This window comes from Carettochelys insculpta, chromosome 6 (assembly GCF_033958435.1).
Source record: "Carettochelys insculpta isolate YL-2023 chromosome 6, ASM3395843v1, whole genome shotgun sequence".
Classification (NCBI taxonomy): domain Eukaryota; kingdom Metazoa; phylum Chordata; order Testudines; family Carettochelyidae; genus Carettochelys; species Carettochelys insculpta.
In genome coordinates, this window is record NC_134142.1 from 90,405,835 (window position 1) to 90,428,977 (window position 23,143).

The following is a 23,143-nucleotide window of genomic DNA, read 5'->3' on the forward strand; positions in this document are numbered from 1 at the left end:
ACTGCGCATGTGGTACTAAATAGTTCCCCTGTGTTCTTTAGCTCAGCAAAAGCCCAGAAGCAAAGTCTGCTGCTGCCTCTCTATCCTAATCCACCTCATCATGTCCCAGCTGTCATATGATTCTCTCTCTGTGAGTCCTCTGCAGTCCCCGGGATTAATGGGATAAGGAATGCCCCAGGTTCCATCCTTAATTCTGCCTCTCCTGGCTTTTGTCAGGTTTTCTGCCTAGATTGTTAGGTTTTTGGGGTACATAGAAAAGTGACATGGTGTTTGCAATGTGTTTTATAAATATGCACCTATAGTAGCATGGGTGTATGTCATCTGCAGGCATGTTTTCAACCAGGTAAACCAAACTGTGTCACTGCTGCAGACCTGTTTACATATGCATCTTTGACAGTTCCGGCATATAGTTTTTATATAGGGACGCTGTCTGAATAAAAATCATGTTTTAGAAGATGTTTCTTTTTCCCCTGTGTTGCCAAATAGTTTATTAAACCAGAAGAATGTTAAAAACTCACCTTTACTTTCTCTGCCTAGTGCTGTTTGTTTACTTTTTGCCCTTTGCTCCTTTTGGAAGTTCCTGGTCCTAGTCAGTTTCTTTGCCTGGTTCTTGTGCTGTGACAGTGACTCTATGCGTATTTCTGATACCAAGGAATAATTAAGTACAAGGACACCCCCTTTTTCACTTAATTGTTTTGCACCGGTGAATGTCTTTGGAGCTTGTCCTTTATGAAATACACAGACAAAAACTGATTTGACTGGACTGTGTCTCTTCACTAGAAAAACTGCATTTCAGGAGATCTCTGCCTTGCTAATGCTGTGCACTGACCCTGCTATTGGTGGTACTAACAACTAATTGAGCTCCACTGTACGTTGCTCTTGGTAGAAAGAAAGTGACTTAACCTGCTTCTTTGTTTTTAGAGGGAAACTGCTTTGTTGGTGGTATTTCCTGAAGACCTTACTGACACAGATGTGCTGGGTTTGACTGTGAAGACAGCAACTTCAATGAGACACCACCATGGTGTGTGCATGCATGCACTGCCTATACTTTGCTGAAATATTCTTCAGCAGTTAGACAGGCCCTGGGAAAGGCTCTTAGCTCTTCCCATTGACTTAGTACTCAGTGAAGCATGGTGTCAGCTTGCTTTGTATGTCCACCTGTTCCCTCACTCTCCCCCAGGTGCACCCAATTCTTCTCATTTGATTTCACAGTGGGTCCAAATCCTGTTCTGACCGCTCAGCTAATAAATGTCCTTAACTAAGCTATCAGCAGGACTGTGCCAGCTGATCCATTTGCTAAGCAAGGAGAACAGAAGGCCATACTCCTCCTCAGCTCCCAGCACAGCAGGTCTTATTTAGTGCATGGATAACAGGACCTTTTCCTTCCCAGGCTTCCCTGTAGGGCAGGGGTGGGGCACCTGCAACCCATGGGCCAGATCCCGACCACGGCTTCATTTCATCCAGCCTTCAGCAAGTCTCCACACCATGTGTCAGAAGCCCCACCGTGTCTCTCTCTTTGTTCTCTTTTCCTTCTTCATTCCCCATTTCTGCCTTTGCTTGTCGTTTCTTCCTGGGGCCGGACACCACCTGAGTGGGAGCCGCTTTTGAAAACACCACCATGTGACCCTGAAATGAGTGGGGAGTTACGAGAAGCTCCTCTTGCTCAGACAGCTTCTCTGGATGGGAAAAACAAGGCAGTGCATGTCCAGGCATTCTGCGCGTGGAAAAGTCTCCGTGTCACTTCCGAGTCTGCACCTCCTGGGAGTGTGTCTTGTCTATATTTGCATCATCCTGACATAACTTGTATAAAGTACAGGCTATGTGTAAATATAGAGACAGAAGTGGGAAGAGGAGCTGCCAGGGATAGGATGTTGCTGACCACCTCTGGATCCAGATGTTTCCCTTCCACGTATCTGTCTGAGACACCCTCACCCCTTGGAGTAAGCCAACTCTACTGAAACACCCGCACACTAAGCAACGCCTCCAGCCTGACCGCCCTGCCCACCCCGCATCATTCCAGAGGCAATGCCCAAGGCTCAAGGGGATATTTTTCTTCTCTATAATTGAAATCCCTGTAATTTATTTCTTGGTTTGGGATTTTTGTTGGGGTTTATTTGGTTGGTTGGTTTTTGGTAGTGTTTCTGGGAATATTCTGCATCTCTACATGTCAATTACAGTAAAATTTGAGGCTAAATACTCTTTTGGGGTCAGTCCTTGGCTACAGGGGGAGGAAATGAACAAAAATAATACTGTTAAGAAAAGACATTAGAAGTTCAATAGAAATCAGAGATCAAGCCCAGGGCCCATGTGTCACAAACTGAGAATTATCTGTTCTGTTTATCCCTTCTGAAGCATCTGGCACTGGCCCCTGGTGAAAGACAACCCATTAAGGCTGTTCTTGTGTCAGGGAACCAAATAATATTGAATCTCTCTCCCCACTCACACTAGCACAGAGGTCAGTGACCAAAACAGCAAGAAGAGCCATTTTGTCCAATTTGGTAAAAAATTCAATAATTCAAGAGCTGCAGTGCATGAGACCGTCCTCAATAAATACCATCAAACCATACTTTCTGTAACCCCTATTTTAAGACCAGTTCGCATACAGTACTTCATAATGTGATACATGTTTAGTGCAGGATGTTCACAAACTTTTTACATATCTATTTCCTCACACTTTACGTGTCTTTGTACCACTGTCTTCCTGACTTTCACTCCTGAACCTTCTCTCTCACTGGAGGACAGTAGGGGAAAGTTATCCAACGTTTCAAGATTATGTGTCGTTTGCTATTTAAATATGAGTTGTTCATTTTAGGGCTCTTAGACGTTCATGATTTAGCAAAAAGTACAGCAGTGGGAGCCACAAAGAAGTTCTTAGAGAGTTACATGTGGCCCCAGAGGCACAGGTTGCAGACCCCTGCACTAGAATGTGGTTTTCAAAAGTGATTCCAAAGCCACTTTGTCTCAGCCACACTCATTTGGTCAAACTGTTAGAAACCAGTTCAGAGGACATATTTAAACCTGATTCCTACCATGGGTTTAAAATCCCAGGTAGTCAAGTTTTGTTCAGAGCCAGGAGAAGTCACATGACTAGACTCCAAAGGCCGATGTGTCAGGCTATAGCAACTGGAGAAAGTGTGTGTCCTGATGGCTGTCTGGTTCTTATCAAGATTTACTCCAATGCCCCTCTTCCCAGCTAGGCCTTTGAACAAGGAGGAGAAGGCAAAGCCCTTGTCTCTACAGCAGTGTGCCCAGGACTGCTTGTTTTCTCTGTGTGGATGTGTGGGTCACGGGGGTCCTGATGATCTCAGCCCGATGGCATCTCTGCAGCCACACAGCCCACTCCCGCCAAGGAGGGTGTGACCCACAGGCAGCTCCTGGGACCTGTAGCTCCCCTCATCTCTGGTGTAGCCATTCAGAGACGGCACATCCCAGGATTAGCTGAGGGTGAGGCACCACAGCCTGGGAACTGACCGGTGTCTGCAAGGCTGCGTTAGGTGAAGGCAGTTGCAGGCATTGAGTGCTCTGCAGTTGCTATGTGCAGCCCATGAATAACATCAGTAGTGCGCTAGGGCAAGCTGCAGGAGTGATTGGTGTAGGTCTCTTTCCAGCCCCTCTCACTGAGTCAAGGCTGCCAGTCCCGCTCTTGCACCAGCTCAGATGATTTATAAGTTGCTGCTTGCCTCCCTGCAAACCGTGATGGGAGGCCACCAAACTCATTTTTCTGCTGACCTTTTACTGGCATTCCCAGTTAAAATGAGTTTTCATCTTCCAGGTCAGGCCAGTTTGCATTGCAAAAGGCAGCCAGCGAGATGAGCTGCGGCAGACTGTCCTGCCCGTCTATGGGCTTGTAAAGGAGCATTTCATAGAAAATTCTTGAAGCCTTCGGCCCCTTCCCACTGCCTCTTCCCTCGGCATTTAGGTGAGCAGAAAGCAGGCAGCTTTGCTGGAGTGTTGTCTTTGTGCATGGTAACTGCAACTTTCCAGCTCAGCTTCACTGCCTGGTAAGCGCGCACTCACACAGCCAGGAGAAAGTGTCCCTCAGGGTGAACCCCCATCATCTGGTGGCGCTCTCCTCCAGGTGTGGCTGCTCCCAGGACAACTGGATAAGGCACTGGACTTGGGACCCAGGAAACCTACCTTCTTGCTCTTCCACTGCCTGGTTGTGTGAGCTTGGGCGAGGCATTTTGGTTTTCTGTGACTTTTTGCCCTCCCACCCTTAAGCTCTCTGCTTTATTTAGGCTCTAGGCCCTCCAGGGCAACATCCATCTCTTGCCAGGGGTTTGTACAGGCTCTGACCCAACGAAGCCTTGATCTAGTTGGGACACCTCGGCCGACTGTGACACAAATCATAAGGCTGAAAAAAAATGTCAATTTTTTCTTTCAATTTACAAACTGATCTTCAGCATTTTGCCTGGGCCTCCAAGGCAGGGTACCCTAACCATCAGCCACAAGGGATTCAGACACTGGATTTGGGCTATGCCAGGCTTAATGTCTTGGCCAGAGGCCATACCGATTGGATCCGTACCTAGGCACATGATTTCTCGCAGTATAGTTCCCAGGCTGCCGGGCATTTTGCGTCCTGACAGCATGAGTGCCAAAAGCCCTCCCCTCCCCAAGCAGACCCCAGGCCAGAAGACCCTTTCAAATGATTACTGGTTTATGGACCGAGCTGCATTTTTTACACACTTTTACATAAGCATGCACACATAACAGCATGAGGGACTTGCAGCCAGGGGCAAATCCTAAAACCCCATTCCTTCCCCCAGTGATAAATGAGCCTCCAGGGTAAGCCCAGCCCACTTTTGGCTTGCATCTCTCTGCACCCTGTCTCCTCCCACTTCATCTCCCCATGCTATTCCTGTGCTCTTACATGGTCAGCCCTATTGCTGCAAGGGAAGTCACGTCCTACTGTTTCTGCATTGACTGAGCTCCTTCCATTTGAATTTCACCCCCCCCCCCACTCCCCAACCCCAGGAACAGTCAGTTTCATTGAACTCCTTTATTTACAGAAAACACAGAGATAAAGCATTAATTTTGTTTGTTTTTTAGCAAACCGCCCAATCAATTAATTTTTTTTTTTTTGGCACAAAGAAATGTCACAGGTGTTACCGAACAATCATGGATCAGCAACCAACCGATGCCCAGCCCTATAACACGAGTTAAACGAACAGACAAATGGAAACAAGATTGAAAAACAGGGAAGTTATTTCACATTCAGCTAACAGCATAACCTGCTCAGACCTGGGAGGCAAAGGGGAATTATTCTCAAGGGGACACCACCATTCATAAATTAGATAGATAGATAGATAGATAGATTTATCTTTCTTACATTGTAAAAGTAAACAGTGCAAAAGTACAGTACCCCAGGTACCCTTCGGTTTGGAAAGCTTGAAGTTTGTTTTATACATTGTGTGTGTATTTTGTAAACATTGTTACCCAGCCACAGTTCTAGCTCTTGCTTTGAGACACCCCACACCCTTGTGTCCGACGAATATTGTGAGAGGCAGCGGCCTCCTCGCCTTAACGCTGTTGAGATTCCCGTTTGAGATTTAGTGCAAATTTGGAGAGAGAGGGAAATAAAATAAAATAAGGCAACAGTTAGAAACAGTCTGTATCAAAAAAGAGAGCACAATGCCTGTGTTATGAGAAAGGTGGAAAGTCCTTCTCTTCCACCATGCTGATGGAGAGGTTCTTCAGCTCTTCTTCCGAGCTCGCCACTCTGTAGCCCAGCTGTGCCAGCACCTGCTGGCAGGCATTCTGGGTAAACTCCACTATCTCATACGAGAGGCGGAACCGCCATTTCTCTGCTGTTGCGGCTGAGTTCCGGACAGTCCCGTACTTGTGTTTGGCTGAGGACCTGTCCCCTCTCGTGTTGTTTTGTATCCATCGCTCCACGTTGTTGTCCATGGGGATGCCCAGGAAAGTGTATATCTCCTCTGTCTTTTTCAGGGGATTTCTGGCCAGGTCTTCGTACCTGACCAGCATGTATTTACCCTTAAGCCAAAGTGGTCGGTTTAGTCCGGTGGATACAGAGTTCAAGAAGTCCTCACAGACTGTGGTGAGCTGGGTCACATCCAGATTATAGGGCTTCCGACCGGTACCATCCCAGATCCTCCAAAGCCTGTAGGTGTCTCGGAAAGTCTCACTCCTGGAAGCCAAGATACCTCTGGGATCCCTCACCAGCTGTATAACCTTCAGATTTAGCCTGGGATCCTCCACCAAGGCTCTGAGGTCACTGACCTCTGGCACCCGCACTGTTTTGATGGCCACGTGGCCATGCTCTTTGCAGGACTCAGTAGCCAATGTCAGGTTCAAGGTGCCACACTTCTTCACACAGTCCCCTTCTTCCAGGTGGATATCAATGGGCCCCAGTGCTTCGCAAACCGGCGGCGAGCACAGGGCCTTGCTGGCCCCCCTGCGGAACAGCCGGTCAGTTGTGTGATTCACTGGCTGGGGCTTGATGTAGTTCTCGAGAAAGTAGAGATCGCAGTCATAAAGGCTCCTCAGTAAGTCTCGGCTGGCTCCCAGCATGACCCGCCTGTCAGTGGTACTCTTGCTCTGGGTCAGCTTTGGGATCAGAGTGTACTGAACATGGTAGAGGGGCTCAAATAAATAGAAGACATCAAAGTGCTGGTTAAACAACTGTCCAACAAAAGAGGAGCCACTCCTGGTGGTGGCCAGGATCAGGATGTGCGTCTTTCTGGAAAGGTTGTAAGCAAAGGTTGGGCTCTCCTCACATAGCCTGTCAGTCGACTCAGTCTCCTGGCTCAGGCTGCAGTTCACAGGACTGGGGATGGGGCAAGTGTGGAAGGACTTGGCTGTGAAGGTTCGGATCGCTGTGTACTGGATTGCGATGGATGCCAAGGCTAGTAGGAGGACAGCCTTCCAGGAACATTGCATGGCTGGTCACCTTCATGGAGCTTCCGTACAGGTCGTCTTAGTGTCTGCAACACAGATAGAGGTCACAAGTTTAGCAGGGAATATTGCATAGGTTCTGAGTATCCCTTGCACTGAATCAAGGCCAGATGGAAATGACAAAGGAGGCCACTAAGAACCCTAGCAAGAGGGATACCAGCCATAACCATATGCCTTGCACCTCCCAGCTCTGTCCCAACAAGAATAATGAACATTAACGCACACCCTCTTCGCCTCGCAAGCCATAGCCACAGGCAGCTTTGACCCAGAAAACAGGGCCCTCCTTCATGAAGGGTATCTAGGAAACATCTGGTTCTGTGCTTCCTCTGTGCCTTGCACCCCAGACTGTGGGGAAAGGGGGCAGGCGATGGGCCTGGCCGCACTATGGACATACATTCTATCTGGTCAGTCCAGGGAAGTTCCTGGTAGCTGCACAAACACAGAGACTCCAAAAACCACAGGCCAGATGCTGGGTTGTGTGTGTAAGTCAGCAGTCAACCCACTGAAGTCACGAACACCCAGTCCTGGGAGAAGTGACAAGAGAGGGGCTGGGACCTAGAAACAGCGTGAGTCCATCTTCCTGTGTAGAGTGACCAGTCTGTGCCAGCCAGTGCCTGCTCAGAGTGAGGGAAATGGCAGCACCTTTGCTGGTCTCTCCTAAAGCTGCGGAAGTTCACCCTGGCTGAGGTAACGTGGTAAACCAGGGTAACAGTGCACAGGCCAGATTCAAGGGATCTCAGGAAGCTGGCTGGACCTGAGATAGCACTGTGGCTTCAATGTTCATCTCAGCTCCAGCCTGCTTTGCTAGCTGCCAGCACTAGCCTGATTCTCAGCTCCCAGGCTGATTCTTGTCTTGTCCTCCAGGCAACGTGGTTCTGCCATCTGTGCAAATGTTAACACCAGCAGGCCTCAGTCATCTGCAGGCAGAATCAAACTTGGGGCCTCTGGACCTTAGTGCAGGAGCCGCAAGTCAGCTGGCTGTTCACTAAGGCTGTACAGCAGACTCATTATTCTCTCTCTAAGTGGTTTTGGGGTGACTCGATGGGCCAATACACCACACCCAGAAGGAGTGTGGGTTACATGATCCCACCATTTTCAGCATCTGTTCTCCATTATAGCTGGGAATCCCCATGGACCAATCCTGTGGCTAGATAATGTGGTAATGGGAAGCTTAGAAATAACACTCACACAGCACACGTTTTCTCCCCCTACGGGCTATCTGCAAAGACGGCACCACAGCCTGAACGAAAGGCACTTGGCTGACACGTGGCAGAATTCCTGGCACTGGGCACATTCCAATTGCTGCCAATGGGTGCAAGCCCCCAGAGTGAGCTGCTGCTAGAATCCACTAAAAAATGGCTTGTGGCTGGCGTGGGGGGTGCATCAACACAGATGGGACATGAGGCCAAGAGCGAGGGTGGTTGATTGAGGCAGTGGAAGGAGGTTGTTTTCCTGCTTCTGCGAACTGCAGCAAATAAAACTGCTGAAAGCCGGTTTCTGCAGGAGTCAATCATTTACCTGCCTACACCGTGCCCTCAACACTGCCACTTCCAACCCATCAAGCCTTCAGAGCAAGACCTGGGAAGACTCAGCAACTGGTGCTACAGCCCTCAGCACCAGAGGGAGGCTTTTGCTGAAAGTATGTTCGCAACAGTAGCTTTCCGAAAGGGCTGTGACTCCTTTGCCCCTCTGAGTTGCTTTTTGGTGGAAGCAGAGTGCGGCAGGAGATCAGCCTGGGGATGAGGAGGACACAAGGGCAGCAGCACTGTTTGAAAGTGTGCAGAAGCAGGAGATGGTCGACGTCTCAGCCGGAGACAATTGTTCATAGAACCAAACTACTGGAAAACAGTACAGGAACCAGCCTTACAAAGTCCCTGCTGCTTCCTGCACTCAAATGGAAGAGGCCCCCCCCGACCCGCCATACATCATCCTTCTGGCACAACACCAGCTCGCTCCCTAGTACCTTATTATTTTATTCTGCTCTGTGCTTTGTTCAGTGATTTCTTCCTTTTTTGGCCTTGAGGCAAGGATGAGACACTCCACCATACTGCTGTAATAACTACAAGCTCTTCTGCCTGTAAACCTGAAAGACTTTCTCAGGGTGCTCAGTATGGTTAGTTTGCAAATGGGGAAACTGAGGCATGAGGCAATTTGTGCTAGGTCACTCAGAGGCCAGAGCCAGGATGAGAAGACACATCTCCCAAGACCCACTCGAGTGCATTCTCCCTTAGGGGACACAGTCTCCCTTACAACAGATGACGATGACGAAGACACCTCCTTAGAAGTTGCCTGTGTTTTCAGCAGCTTGTGGCAGACGTGATAAGAAATAGCCAGGACAAGAGGCCAAGTCATCCCAGGAGAGAAGCAAAAGGAAACCTAGAAAGTCTGGCAAAAAGGGCTCAGTGGCAGAAGCCCCTGGTGCCCGGTTCTGAAGATGGAATGGGGTGTGCCCATGGCAGGGGCAGGGAGAGTGCAACACAGGTGCAAGAGGAGCGAAAGCTGAAGCGGCTGAAGAATAGCTCTAGCCAGCAGCTGCCATGGCTTGCCTGCCTGCTGCTGTCTCTCAGAGCCTTAGCTGCAGCCTGCCACAAAAGGTCAGGCCAGCCCATTGCTGTCCCGCTGCCTGCAGGCTACGTCGCTCATCTGCTCGCCAACCGAGCAGGTAAATTGGAAGCAGCTGTGATGCAATTGAGCCTGTTCTTCTCTCCCATGAGTAGCTGTGAACTAGGCACCAGGCATCTGCTCTCAGTGGAAGGCTGGGAGGGGGCGAGGAAGTGTATCCCTGTGTGCAAGGGCCTTTGCGTTCCTGCATGTACAAGAAGGGTATATGCATACCCAGCTACGTGGTTACAAAGCCAGATTCTCCTCCAGCATTTTGGGAGGCCAGCGCAATCCCACCCTCTCTGAGCCCAGCCTGCTTCCCTCAAGCGGTTGAAATCAAACTCAGATGGCTAATGCTAGCAGCAGTGACCAAGGCAATCTGCCCCAGAGAGCAGCAATGGGGTTTAGATGCTCCCCAGCTTCAACCTTCCCTCCACAGGCATAGAATCACAGACTCCTAGGGCTGGAAGGGACCTCAGGAGGTCACTGAGACCAGCCCCCTGCCCAAAGCAGGATCAACCCCAACTAAATCATCCCAACCAGGACTATGTCAAGCCAGGACTTGAAACCTCTAGGGATGGAGATTCCACCACCTCTTTAGGCTTCCTCTGGGGCCCTTTTTTAATTCCTCCTCCTTTAGGGCCTTACACATGCCTCTCCCAGAATGTGGTTTCCTGCTTGTCCTGCTATGTATCTGTCGCTGCAGCACTGGGCACAACTCCAGCTCTGTCTGTCTGTGTGAGTGCACAGGCATGTCTCTGTATGACAATCTGTATGCCTTTAGCCAGGGCAGGCTCTGCACAGGTTTGTGTCTGTATGTAGTGCCTCGCCCCCCCCGCCCCCCACCTCCAAGCCCCCATGTGCTTGTGGAACCTGCCCGCACATTAACAAGTTTGCATTGACACAGGCTAATGGAGAACCACAGGCCAATGGGGCTTTGCTCGCACCAGTATTTGTGTGTATGGTGCGTGTGCCTGTCTGTTGCTGCCTTTGTATCAGGGGCTACGTCTACACGTGAAGCCAACATCGAAATAGCTTATTTCGATGTAGCAACATTGAAATAGGCTATTTCGATGAATAACGTCTACACGTCCTCCAGGGCTGGCAACGTCGATGTTCAACTTCGACGTTGCGCGGCACCACATCGAAATAGGTGCTGCGAGGGTACGTCTACACGCCAAAGTAGCACACATCGAAATAGGCGCAGTGAGGGAACGTCTACATGCCAAAGTAGCACACATCGAAATAAGGGTGCCAGGCACAGCTGCAGACAGGGTCACAGGGCGGACTCAACAGCAAGCCACTCCCTTAAAGGGCCCCTCCCAGACACAGTTGCACTAAACAACACAAGATACACAGAGCTGACAACTGGTTGCAGACCCTGTGCCTGCAGCATGTATCCCCAGCTGCCGCAGCAGCAGCCAGAAGCCCTGGGCTAAGGGCTGCTGCCCACGGTGACCATAGAGCCCCGCAGGGGCTGGAGAGAGAGCATCTCTCAACCCCCCAGCTGATGGCCGCCATGGAGGACCCGGCAATTTCGACGTTGCGAGACGTGGATCGTCTACACGGTCCCTACTTCGACGTTGAACGTCGAAGTAGGGCGCTATTCCGATCCCCTCATGAGGTTAGCGACTTCGACGTCTCGCCGCCTAACGTCGAAGTTAACTTCGAAATAGCGCACGATGCGTGTAGCCACGACGGGCGCTATTTCGAAGTTAGTGCCGCTACTTCGAAGTAGCGTGCACGTGTAGACACAGCTCATGTGTCCACACACATGTCAATGAGATGCCATAGGACTTAGAAGTTCTAATCTAAGTGCTGGCCAGTCACATCAGGCAAACCAATTACATGGGCCCAGATTATTTTTAGATCACCCTGTGATTTGCATGGCTCTGGGAGGCTCGCCTCTCAGCATATTCCCCCTCCTCTTTCCTGACCGTTACACGTACTTATTCTATGATCCCCAGTAACAGCTCTGAGATGTCCCAGAATTAATCCATTGCTCCTGTACATCTAACAGAGCAGGGAGTTACCCCTCCACTGCCCGCGTCCTCACTCGCTCTCACTCGCTCTCTCTCTCTCTCACACACACACACACACACACGTGTACATGGCACTAAGTCCCAAGGCCATTTGCTTCTCTAGGGGAAATGAGAGTAGCAGCTAAGGGACAATGCGAGAAGGGAATGGCTGCGGTCTCTCAGGGAGCCGCACTGGCCAGGCCGGCTTTAGTATGCAGGGCCTGTTCAGCAACAGAGCTTCTGTGGCTTTAGCATATTAAAATTCCTGACAGGCCCGGAAAAGCACAAAGTTCCTGGTGCTTTTTCCCTCCAGAGAGATTTCTGCTGTTGGCGGTATGTGGTACACCCATCACTCTGACATGCCCCCTTCTCGGGAGAGGCTGGGAGTGTCGTGCACTCTGAAACACATGGGTGGGGGCTGCTTTGCAAAGCCTGGAGCCCAGCTTAAACCCCTGGTGGTTCTACTCTTGATTTTGTTTCGTTACTGAGCCCAGGGAACATAAGCCTACGTGAGGCTCAGGCTCATGGTTTTCCAGAAGTGGGATGACTTGGAACATTGGGAATGGGGCAAGGAGCCTTTCACCCGCATGTCAAATCCAGCCCAGCTTAGAACAAGTTTTAATGTGGGGTGTGACAAGGTCAGCCCAGAGGAGGGAAAAGGCAGCCCAAAAAGGGGGAAAGGCCTGCTAATCAGAGGTGGAGGGCTGCAGGACAGTGAGGAGCAGGAGGCAAGGAGCTGGCTCAGGCAGATTGGGGCCAGCTGACTCCACTTCAGGCCTTCTGGGAGCCTTTAAAAGCCTTCCTGTTGGGGGGAGGGAAGAGATGGAGAGGTGGAAGCATGAGATCTTTCAACAGTACCAAAAGTTATAGAGCTAGAGACAGCAGGGGATGGAGTGTCTGTGCTCCCTACCCCGGAAACCTGCTGCAAGCCCAAAGCCCTCCCATGAGGGGAGGCTGCCAGCCCAAACACTGACCAGGGAAAAATGGGCCCTTGCCACAGACATTGCTGAAAACTATGATCCCCTATTGGGTTATTAGCAGCTGCACCCTAATTCTCCTACTTCCAGCATCTTTGCATCCCAGGCTGACCACGACCACAAGTGCTTCTTCTCTGATGGCTGTTTGGTGGCCCCTGAGAGGAAGAGAGACATTGGTGGTTTTCAATTCAACCCCCATTGGGCAGGTGTCCTCAATCCAAACTGCCAACGTCATCACCTGATGGGGCAGGGAGAAATGTGCCCTGCCTTTATCCTTACAAAAATCTGTTCTGGGCCTAAATAGGAGGATGTGGTCTGGACCCAGTACTTTTATTCCATCTTAAATATACACTCACACTCTGTTTTCATACGGTTTATGAGGCAGCTGTCTGCCAGTGCCATGCTGTGTCTGGGGGGCAGGGAGCTGCAAGGTATATCGAGGGGGGAGCCTACTATAAACTAGCCTTGATATATCAGTACTCACTGTACAGAGGGAAGCTGCCTCCTAGGGACCCAGGTGCCTCTGCCTCCATACAGGAAACTTCACATCTCCCCTGGTGTCCTGTCAGACCCGCCCCCAACCTCCACCCAGAGCAAATTCTGTGGAACCCAACTACATCTTATCACCTCTTTTCTTGCTTCCTCCAATGCCTCCCATCACAGCCTCTTCCTCAGCATAGTCTTCTAGAGCATCCCCAGCCACACACCCATCACACTGCTCCAATTGTTAAGGCTCCATGTTCACAATTAGAAGAGATGAAGGACAAGCCCCTGTTTGCTCTCTGCCCCTGCAGAAAGGGAGGCTCACAAGCACACGACTCTCAGGCAAAGCAGCAGCTTTGCCTAAGCTTGTCCATTTTCTCCCATGTGCGATCCAAACAGAGAACTCTCCATTCCCCTCTGGTGGCCACCAGTTCTACTGCAGCCTCCTGCCAGGTTCCAAATGCTCTTTCCTTTCACCCAGTACGTACTGGGGTGGCTGTGGCTGCTGAGCATGGAAAGCAAGGGCGAGGCAGTGCTGGCCACAGCTACACTGAGCAAGGCCAGGTGTTGGGTAAGTGTCATAAGCCGAGGCTCTGCCACTAAACCTGTTAGCTGGCCTGCAGCCTGGCTGCTGCATGATACACACATTCGCTCCTGAGTGCTGCCCCCCTTACTATCTCAGCGGGAGAACTCTATGTGGACACACCCAAACGAAAACAAGGCTGAAGCCCAGCCGGGGCAGCCGACTGGGCCACAGTGCTGGACTGCAGGTGAGTGACCCTCCTAAACTGTATCTTCTGAATTGTCCTGTCATTGCCCCCTGAATAGGAGTCACCATCCGCTGGTGCTCGTGGCCTGCTGCAGGCACTGGGCAGCTGGTGGGGTCAAGCCATCCAGGATGCCTGAGTCACGCTCTGAAAGAATGCGTGACTAGCCTTCCCTCCTTTTTTTGGCAGCAATCCCCTGATTTTCTGGGTTGACCCCTGATTTTCGACCCTTAGGAGTTGGCATTCCTTTTCACTTGACCCCTGAATGCTATCCAGGATCACGTTGGGCCCATGCTGTCATGCACCGACCAGTAGAATAGCACTCATAGCAGGATGTGCCCAGCCACTCTTGGCACTGGGATATGGACAGTGTCGATATTAAAAGCAAAATTCCAGAAGGGTTGCTCCACAATCCCCCTCCTCAGATTCCCTCTGCCTCATAGGAGGCAGTGAAGAACCTAAGAAAGGCAGAAGAGGGGGCGCAAACACCTGCAACCACCTCCCCTGGCTGGCACAGCTGCTGTGCTGACAGAGTGCAGGCAGAAAGCCAGTCTGTTCAAGGAAGAGCATCCGAGATCAGTGCAGCGTATCAACCTGCATGGTATCAATGAATTACTCTCAAACAGAGCAACAAGCATGGCTGCATACAGCAAAGCCTCTGGGACAGAGTCCCTGCACTAGAGAGTCTCTTAACAGGTTTGCTGCCATTGGCTTGCTTTTATAGCTCCGTAATGGGAGTGCACAGCTGCATTCTCTGATTAGGGCTGGTCTCACAAACTAAGCAGTGTTGCATCTGGTCAGTAGATAACACAAGCTGCTGCAGTGATTGGCATCAGGTATGTTCCATTCTCTGAATCTGTGCTGGGCCCACCATTTCAGCCTGGTGCCAAGGAGCGCTGTGCAATTGGAGATGCTGTCAGATCACTCAAGAGCTCGTGCTGCTTCTTTTAAGCTGGGATGCATCTCCTGCACAAGGCCAAGTCTCCATGCAGGTTAGTCCATTCTGCCACCTAACTTCTGTCTGTAGGTTTGACTGAACACAGAATTAGTTCTTAAAAAATTGTGCTATATCGCTGTGCAGCTGCCTGGCTTCCTCCTCCTCCTCCTCCCCCCTCCCCAGAGGTGGCTGCATCCAGTAGAAGTATAATAATTCCTTTGGCCTGTAAAGTGCTCTGTAACGTTCTGGGGTGGCATATGCTTTACAATGGTAGGTGTTGATAATACTTGGGTTATCAGCGTTGCTGTTAAGGGAAGCGCCTGAGGGTTATGCTTTTGTGGTTGCTCCCTCCACTTTTGGTGTGTTTCTGAGGCTGCTCGCCTCCTCTCGCTGAGCAGTGTGCGCTTGTGCTCTTCTTGCTAGCCAGATTTGTGTGCATCAGTCTCCTTCAGCAGCCCCTCCCTCCCCACCTCTGCAACCCCTATGAAATGGAGGGCTGTAGAGTGGCCAGCTCACGGCGAGAGGGGACAAAGGAGAAGATTCAGACAGCCACCAGGGTGGAAGTGGGACCATGTGGTTAGGCCAAAGGGCTGGAAGCCAGAGGAACCTGGAGACAGCAGAGGTACCACATCGCACCCTGTGCAGCTGTGCTGAGACCCACAGTTAAAGCTCCACCACCTTGTTAACAGCTTGTTGCTCTGGCTAAGGCAAGGTGCAGGAGCCCTTCAGACCTACCCACCGGAACCCTGTGCCTCTCCTGTCACAGTGGGTCTGGCAGGGGCTGACCTCTCACTGCAGCTGTGCGGTGTTGCCACCAAACACAGCATCTACCCCCAAACTGATCACAATGAACGAGTCTGTTTCCATGGAAACCATACAGTGACTCAGGACTTCGGGCCCAGCTAGGATGATTGTGAATATCAACTGCTCGGAGAGATTTAGGGCCCTGGTGCCTGAGAATGAAAGGGGCAGCAGCTGCGGATGGACGGTGGTACTGAGGCACCCCTCCCGCCCCCCGTGCACCTGGCAGGCAGGTACACATGTACACACACTTACACAGAGCAGTGCGTGCACGCACACACACACACACACACACACACCCATATACAAGCCACTCTACCAGTCTACAGCCACCAGCAAGCTCCGTCCACCGACACTAGTGTTAATGCAGCATCTGGGAGCCAGCACTGCGGTATGCATCCCTGGGGGCACACCCTAACGCCTTGCCGCACTTATGCACAGGTGCCACGCCCACCCCCATACCAACCAGTACACAACAGTTGCACTTTCCTTTTGCACGCTTGGCCCAGCTGCCCCGCCCCTCACCCTGTAACTGTGAATAATTCAGTAACGCAGTCTCATCACAGCACCCTCCTTTCCTGGAGCCCAGGGTGAAATGTTAGCATCCGTCTTCTGCCCGGAAGGAAGCAGAGGCAGGAGAGGCCAGCAGTGCCTCTTCCTAGGGCTGATCAGCCAGGTTCTCCCTGTGCAGGACGGTTTCTGTAGTCACTCACCACTCAGCCCCAGGCACAGGGCTGCAAAACCAAAGCCCAGGAGGGACCTGGCAGGCTGTGGATCTGCTGCTTCTTGGCAAACCCGAATGAATGACTTAGTCTTAAAACAAACTGTGGAGGCCATTCAGGCAGGGGAGGCAGGGCCTTGACTGAGGTTTAATGCCAAGCACTGGGCTCAGCTACCATGACTTAGTCATTGGAGAGTCTCTGGAAAAATGTAGGGCCTTTGGGGTAAGAAACAGCCATCTGGGACGGCTCTGCTGCAGCTGTCTGTATCTCCAGCCACAAGCTGTGCCCACGAGCATGGGGGACTGGCACTGGGCAAGGCAGGCACTGTGTGGAGTGATAGCTAGACGTATTTAAAGTAACAGGAAGTGTCCAAGTCCTACCCTTCCATTACTGAAGGCAGACACCCGCGCCTAGCCACTGCGGGGGCCCCAGTCATGTGCAGTAGCTGTCCTGGCACCTAGGCACAGGTAGGTCAGTGAAGATGCGGGGGTGAGGAGGGGGTCCAGTCTTGTCATGGCATAGCCTTTCCTCTTCTTTAGTCCTGTGGGAAACATAGCTGCTCTCTAAACGCTGGCAAGGCAGCACACTCTTCACTTTCCTGAGGTGCTAAAGTAAGCACCATGCAATCCCCTGGGCATAGGCCTTGTGTATTCTGCACGAAAAGCCCCAGGGACCCTTATTAAGGGTGGGGTGTCTTTAAGCTAAACCTTTCTTGCTCTTAATGCTGTGTCACTCATCCACCAAGCTGCCTCCTCCACCCCAGAGGTGGCTGCAGGATGAATGGCACCATCAGAATGTGCAGTAGGACAATGTACCTTTCCCCCTACTCATTGACTTGGTGGTTTTTGGTGCTGGGGTGGATTGTTTTGCTTTCTTTTGGTTTTAAAGAGAGACACATTTTTCCAGGCACAGGCATTTTGAGCTAATTATTCTTTGGCAAAACACTCCAGTCCCATCCAACCCACCTGCTTTCCTATCGCAGCAATCACCCTGAATCCAGCTATCACTCCACACATCTGCCTTTCAGTCTGTAACTGTCTGGCTATGCCAGGTACAGCTTCTCCAGAGTTCCATCTTCACTGAAGTGTGTTCCAGCCTGTTCTTGGTGTGAGTCTACAGAGCTTCTCAGGCTAGAGCCTTCTAGCCAGCACTTGCCAATTTGAAAGCTCATTATAGACCCTTAGAGCAAACACCACTTTCTGTCTCAGGGCCAACTTGTTCCTAGGGGGCATACATTTCTGCTATTTTGGTGGATGGTTCTTTTGTCTCAGTAGTTCTCATCTCCTTCTGGAGACCCCCACATGATGTAGGGAAACATTATTATCCCCATTTTACAGATGGGAAACTGAGACATGGAGAAGTTAAGTGGTTTGCCTAAGCGCACACAGGCAGTCTAGGGCAAAGCAGGGACTAAAATCTGGATTTCTCATAGGACAGGACAGGCCCATGTTCCATTCCTCCTCCCCCTGCTTTTCTTTTCATCAGATATTTGGTTCCTTCAAAGGCCCAACCCCTTAATTACTCAGTGTTTCTGTGTGGACTTTCTATTCTACAAATTCCCTCAGTTTATATGCAGCTTGGTATGGGTGTGAGCTCTTCCCTCAGCCTCTCTTGGCCCTCAGCTGTTTCAGACAGTTCAGACCAGTTTGGGACTAAAAGATGCTCCACCATCCAGTTATATAAGCCCCTAAAGTCCTTCCAAGAGCTACAGCTGCCCAAAGGAACAGGGGCTCTGGACGCGTTCTGGCATTAGGGAAATTATTCAATTAGTCCAAACAATGTTGATTGTTAGGAAGACGAGGAAGTTTCACCCAGGCTCATATCTACTGCCAGGTTTTGATTAAAAGGTTGCTCAAACCCGCTTGCAATTTCATCCCCATGTACTCCGGAGGGCACTCCTAGGGGTCAGTACCCCAGGATTGGTGCCATAGTGGAACTGTGGATAGAAGACAATCCCAACCTAGCAGGAGAGAGGCCACGCTGGTTGGTGCAGAGAGAGCAAAGGCCTAAGCCATCGGAATGGCTGGGGCAATGACGCCGCCTAGGCCCTCCAAGTGACTTTTCGTTCCCTGCACAGCTGTGGAAGATAAAACTAAGGGTTGCCAGGGCAGGGGAGTGAGTAAGTAGCTGACTCTGGGGCAGGTGGGAAGAAGGGGCTAGCCAGTGGGCATTCCCATGGAGCCCTGCCCAGTGCTTGGCATGGCTAGGGAACAGAAGGCCTTCCCGCCTTCCCGCCCCATGCCTCTCCTCTTGGGAAGAAGCAGCTCCCGTCAGGTGCCCAGTATTTGTTCTGAGGAGAAATTAACTCCATTGGAATGTGAAGCCTTCTGCCCTGTGCGCTCTTAGTGCAGCCCCCTGGCCCCACAGTTGTGGTACTGGCGCTGGCGTGATTGGGTGGTAAACCACGCTGGCCCTCTCCTCCCCCTGCCCTGAGTGGGAATCAGCCATCACATGGTGATGCCACCCTCCTGAGCAGGTATCAGCCCCATTCCTCTCCCCGCAGTGGGAATCAGTTCCCCGGCCCTTGGCCACCAGATTTCTTCCTCCCGGCCATGGCTTGTGACGGGATCCTGGCTGGACCAACACCCTGGGCTGCGCCAGCGAAGCAATTCCCATGTTCAAGTGCAGTTCCCTCTGGCAAAAATGGGGCTCAGCTCTCGCCTTCAGGCTGTGCCCCCCCCAATGGGGCTGACCCCTCACCTCCTATACACAGCACCTCCCCCAGTGGGGCTGCGCCCTCCCCCCACACGCTGCACCCCCCAAGGGGGGCTCACCCCTCCCCCACACGCTGCACCCCCCACGCGGGGCTCACCCCTCCACCCCACACTGCCCCCCGTGGGGCTGCGCCCTCCCGCCGCGCCCTGCTCTCAGCGCCGGGGACCACCCTCGCCCCACGCGCTGCCCCTTCCCGGGGCGCCCCCGCCCTGCAGGAGCCAGACCCGCCTGGCCCCCCGCGCCTACCTGGCGATGAAGCGCGGAGCCGCTCCGGGCACCGCGGCAGGAGCTCCCCGCAGCTCATCGAGCCGGGGCGGCTGCCGGCCCCGTCCTCCCGCCGCAGCTCAGGCGCCCTCCGTCCCGGCCGGCGGCAGCAGCATCCCTTCCGGCAGGCTGAGCCCGCGCTGGCCCCGCCGCATGGCCCGGGGCAGCCGGCGAGCCGCCCAGCTCGGCTCGGGGGTCCCTGGCTGCGCCCCCTGCTGCGGCCGCTTCCCCCCAGCCACAGCCAAGTCGCGCCCCTGCCCTGGGAGCCGTGCGGGGATCCGGCACGGCGGGGCCTCCTGCCAGTCACAAGCAAGGTAGATCCAGCTGCTGCCTGCGCCGAGCCCCCAGGGGAAGCAGCAGACAGGGCAGGGGGCGCAGATCCCGGATCCCTGCAGCCCCCGAGCCCCTCTTCCAGCAGGCAGGGTCCAGGGTGTGAGAGCGGAGCTGCTCCCTCCTCCCTCTCCCCGCACCGCTTCTCTCAGCCTGGCAGCTGTGCTGGGCTGGAGCTACAACTGCACAACAAGCAGCCTGCTCAGGAGAGCCAAATATGCAGCCAGCCCCCCTCTCCGGCTCTGTCATCATCCCCACCCCGCTCTAGGGCGAGTGCACAGCCCATGCTCTGCGCGGCCTCAGCGGGTGAAGCATCCCCCTTTCCAGATCTCTGGTCTGGCTTCTTTTCTTCACTTTCGGGGCAGATTGGCAGCTGGAGAGCCAGTGGTTCTGCTTAGGGTAAGTCAGTGGCACCAGACCTCAGCATTAGCTGCTTTGTTCTGCCCAACCAGCAGAGAACTTTTATGCTTCCAGATAAGTCTTCTCTCCATCTTAAAGGGGCCAACACCCTAAGGATCTCTCACGCTCCGCTTTTGTAAAAATCACTTGCTGCTCTGACTGGACAGGAGCGAAATAAAGGAGGAACGCCCCTGCTAGGTGGGGGGCATGGAAGAACAGTAACCTGGCCCTGCTGCAAGGAGCTGTGGCCAGCAAGCCAGACTGGATTGTGTTTGTGATGTGAACCAACATCTATTAGGGGTTAAGCTAAGACTCACTCAGGTCTCCAACTGTGAATTGACAGAGCATCATTTCTCCACTCCACTGGCTTCCCTCAGGCCAATTGCTAGGTTCTGAATGGTTGATGAGGCCTGGCTTGAATTTTTTAAGATTTTATTTTGTAGCTATTATCTGTGTTAGGAATGCCTCTGGGACAGGTTCCGTGACTCCTGGGTTTTCAGCCACTCTGATGAAGCCAGGCATCAGTATTCAGAGAGGAGCCTTATATAGTAAACTCCTTCATATCCAGCAGCCCTGGGACTGGGAGGTTGCCAGGTATTCAAATATTCTGGATAATACAGAAGTATAGCCAGTAATGCATAACACTAGAGAAAAACAAGATTAGATATTAAGAAACAAACAATAATGTATGCAGAGTACTTTATTTATGAATAGCAGTAGTATTGTGCACTGTGAACTTATACTGTATTTGCATTTACTTTCACTAAACTGTACTTACGGAAAATGTAACTAAAATTTACTTATGGTTAAAATGCTGGTTATTTGAGAGTTCTGGATAATAGAATGTGGATAAGAGTTTACTGTAGTTTCATTTACAATGAAAAACAATTAAAAATCGGACAGAAAGATACTATCACAACAGGAAAGGGGACCCAGAGAGAGGATCAGAAAATGTAGCACCCCTTTGAATTCAGGGAAGAGTAGTGCATTTTAAGCTGCTCTAAGACCTGCTGTGGTTGTTACAATGTTTTCAGTTTATTTCAAAGTGACCCAACTAAATTTCCTAAAATAAGCTAAAATAGACGTTTCCTTCCAGCAATTTTGAATGTTTCCTTTTTGTCAGCATTCAAATGCTGAGCTGCAGTTTCTGTGCCCTAACCTACATCGTCATCCTAGGCTTCTTTTTAAATGGCCATTTCTAATTTTTGGGGGGACAGTACAGTATAGACAGTACATTCATTTTGTATGTATCTCATCTTATTTAATATTTGTTTAGTGGACAGTTTGAGCCATTCTAAAAAATCACAGCAGTTTTCCATTAGCATTAATGTTAGAAATACTCAACCCCTAATGAAATACTGAGGTTTTCTGGAAGCTGCCACTCCAGTTCAGAGAGTGGTACATTTCCACCTTACATTCTAGATTTCACAAAAGACAACTAAGGATTCATGTTAGTCTATAAGGTGCCTTGTTGTTTTTAAGGATTCATGGTATATGACTGTCAGTCAGAAGCTCAGAAACACCCTGTTCCCTCTAGCAGCCTGTGGAGTGGAAACCAGGGTAGAAGGAACAGTGAATTCTAAATCCATTCTTAGGAGCTGTGTCAATAAAAAGAAACATAAGGATTTTTGGAACCCTACCCACAGTCTCAGACATTCTGAGGGTGCACTACAGAATTCAGGGTTATTAGTCTCTTAATTCAAATCTTATGAACCGTAATTTGGGACTATCAGAATCCTCACCTGGCGTTTCACGATCTAATTGCTAATTTCAGAAATATCTGGGTCTTAAAGTTAGCCTCCAAAGTTCTCTAATCTTTTGTTCCTAATTTTTTAATAATGTCAATACTAAAGACCTTCATGGAATTGCAGAAAACTTGGAAGGGGACAATGTCCTCATTCTCGCAGTAGCTAGACATCCAATGGCCACGTCATTGGACTCATCTGTTTGTTTATTGTGCAAATACTGCTCTTTAATAACACTCCTCTTTCCAGCTATGGTCTGAAGAAGTGGATCTGTCCCACAAAAGCTCACCTAATAAACCATTTTGCTAGTCTTTAAAGTGCTACTTGACTGCTTTTTCTCTTTCCAGCTAGTGTTGTTCACATCATTCAATGTTAGATTGATGGCCTCGTGTTTGATTTAAGGTCTCACCACCTCCCTCTCTCATTTACCTGAAGCTCAGTGAGGACATTTACTAAATAACACCAGTAGCCTTGTTCAAAACTCCTGTGTTCCCTAAACTTCCCCCCCAGTCCCTAGAAAAATCATGCTTCAGGAAACAAGAAAACGATATTGCCGCAATAGCCCTTGGCACATCATTGTCTCAGATAAAAATACTCTGACTGGGTAGAAGGAGATCTGGATGCTCCCTAAGGATTCTGCAGCACTATTAAGCATTTCAGACTCAGAACCCAGTTATTAAAGCTTTCCTGTTAGACATACACACTATGCAAGAGAGAATCAGCCCTACCCGGAATCCTAACTGAGTCAGTGCAGTTACCTGATACCTATGCTTGTGCTGTAGAAAGACACAAATCTCTCCATAGTTAAAGTTGGAACAAATCTGTTGCTGTGAACCCAGTTTTGACATACCACCTCTTCTGAACCAAAGGGAAATCAAGCCACTTAACACTGCACAAGTTCCTTTGTAAGACAGGGCAGAATAGTTCTGAAAGCCTGAGGCAAATTGGTATTTGAGAGAGGGTGAAATGATCTTGTTTCTTGGACTTTTTTTCTGTTTTTAATGTTCCTTTAAACACCATTACTTGGCCCAGAAGCTCCACATTTGGTTAGTCAGTTGGTCTCAGCAAGGACTGGTGGCTTTTGCTAATTTGGGAGTTTTGTGGAGAAAAGTTACTAAAGAAATTGCTGCGCGATGAGCCTTGCTATGTTTATGAATGTCACATCATATTTTTTTAAGGAGCAAGCAGCCCACCATGGTCACGTCTGTTTAGATATATTGGTCATGTTTAATCCCCATTGGTCCCTTTAACTTAACATGCCCTGTGTCTGAAAACAGTGCCTGGGTGGTAGTGTGATCAGGCTACACATTGTGTCAGCTGCTCCAGGGCTGAGGCTCAGTTGTGTCAGCTCAGTTGCACGGAGGGCCATGTGAATGGCAATTATAGCAAATAACGTGGCATAGTCCTTCACAGACTTTCATGGTATTTTTCACACTGCAAAAATGCCCTCACTGTGGATCTCCTTG

The 23,143-nt window shown here is 50.7% G+C and overlaps 1 protein-coding gene and 1 long non-coding RNA gene across 2 annotated transcripts in view; one reads left to right on the top strand and one right to left on the bottom strand.

Moving 5' to 3' along the window:
• Window positions 1-5,087: 5,087 nt before the first annotated feature.
• CHST1 (carbohydrate sulfotransferase 1) lies at window positions 5,088-19,639 on the bottom strand. Its single transcript, XM_074998959.1, has 2 exons — window positions 19,186-19,639; window positions 5,088-6,944 (listed from the first exon to the last, which is right to left on the bottom strand). The coding sequence occupies exon 2, from the start codon at window positions 6,898-6,900 to the stop codon at window positions 5,641-5,643; it is 1,260 nt and encodes a 419-aa protein (XP_074855060.1). The 5' UTR covers window positions 6,901-6,944; window positions 19,186-19,639; the 3' UTR covers window positions 5,088-5,640.
• A 216-nt stretch (window positions 19,640-19,855) lies between these two features.
• Window positions 19,856-23,143, top strand: part of LOC142014121 (uncharacterized) — a 107,501-nt gene continuing 104,213 nt past the window's right edge. Inside the window, exon 1 of the long non-coding RNA XR_012645871.1 lies at window positions 19,856-19,932. This is a non-coding gene — a long non-coding RNA (uncharacterized LOC142014121). The remainder of the gene's footprint in view (window positions 19,933-23,143) is intronic.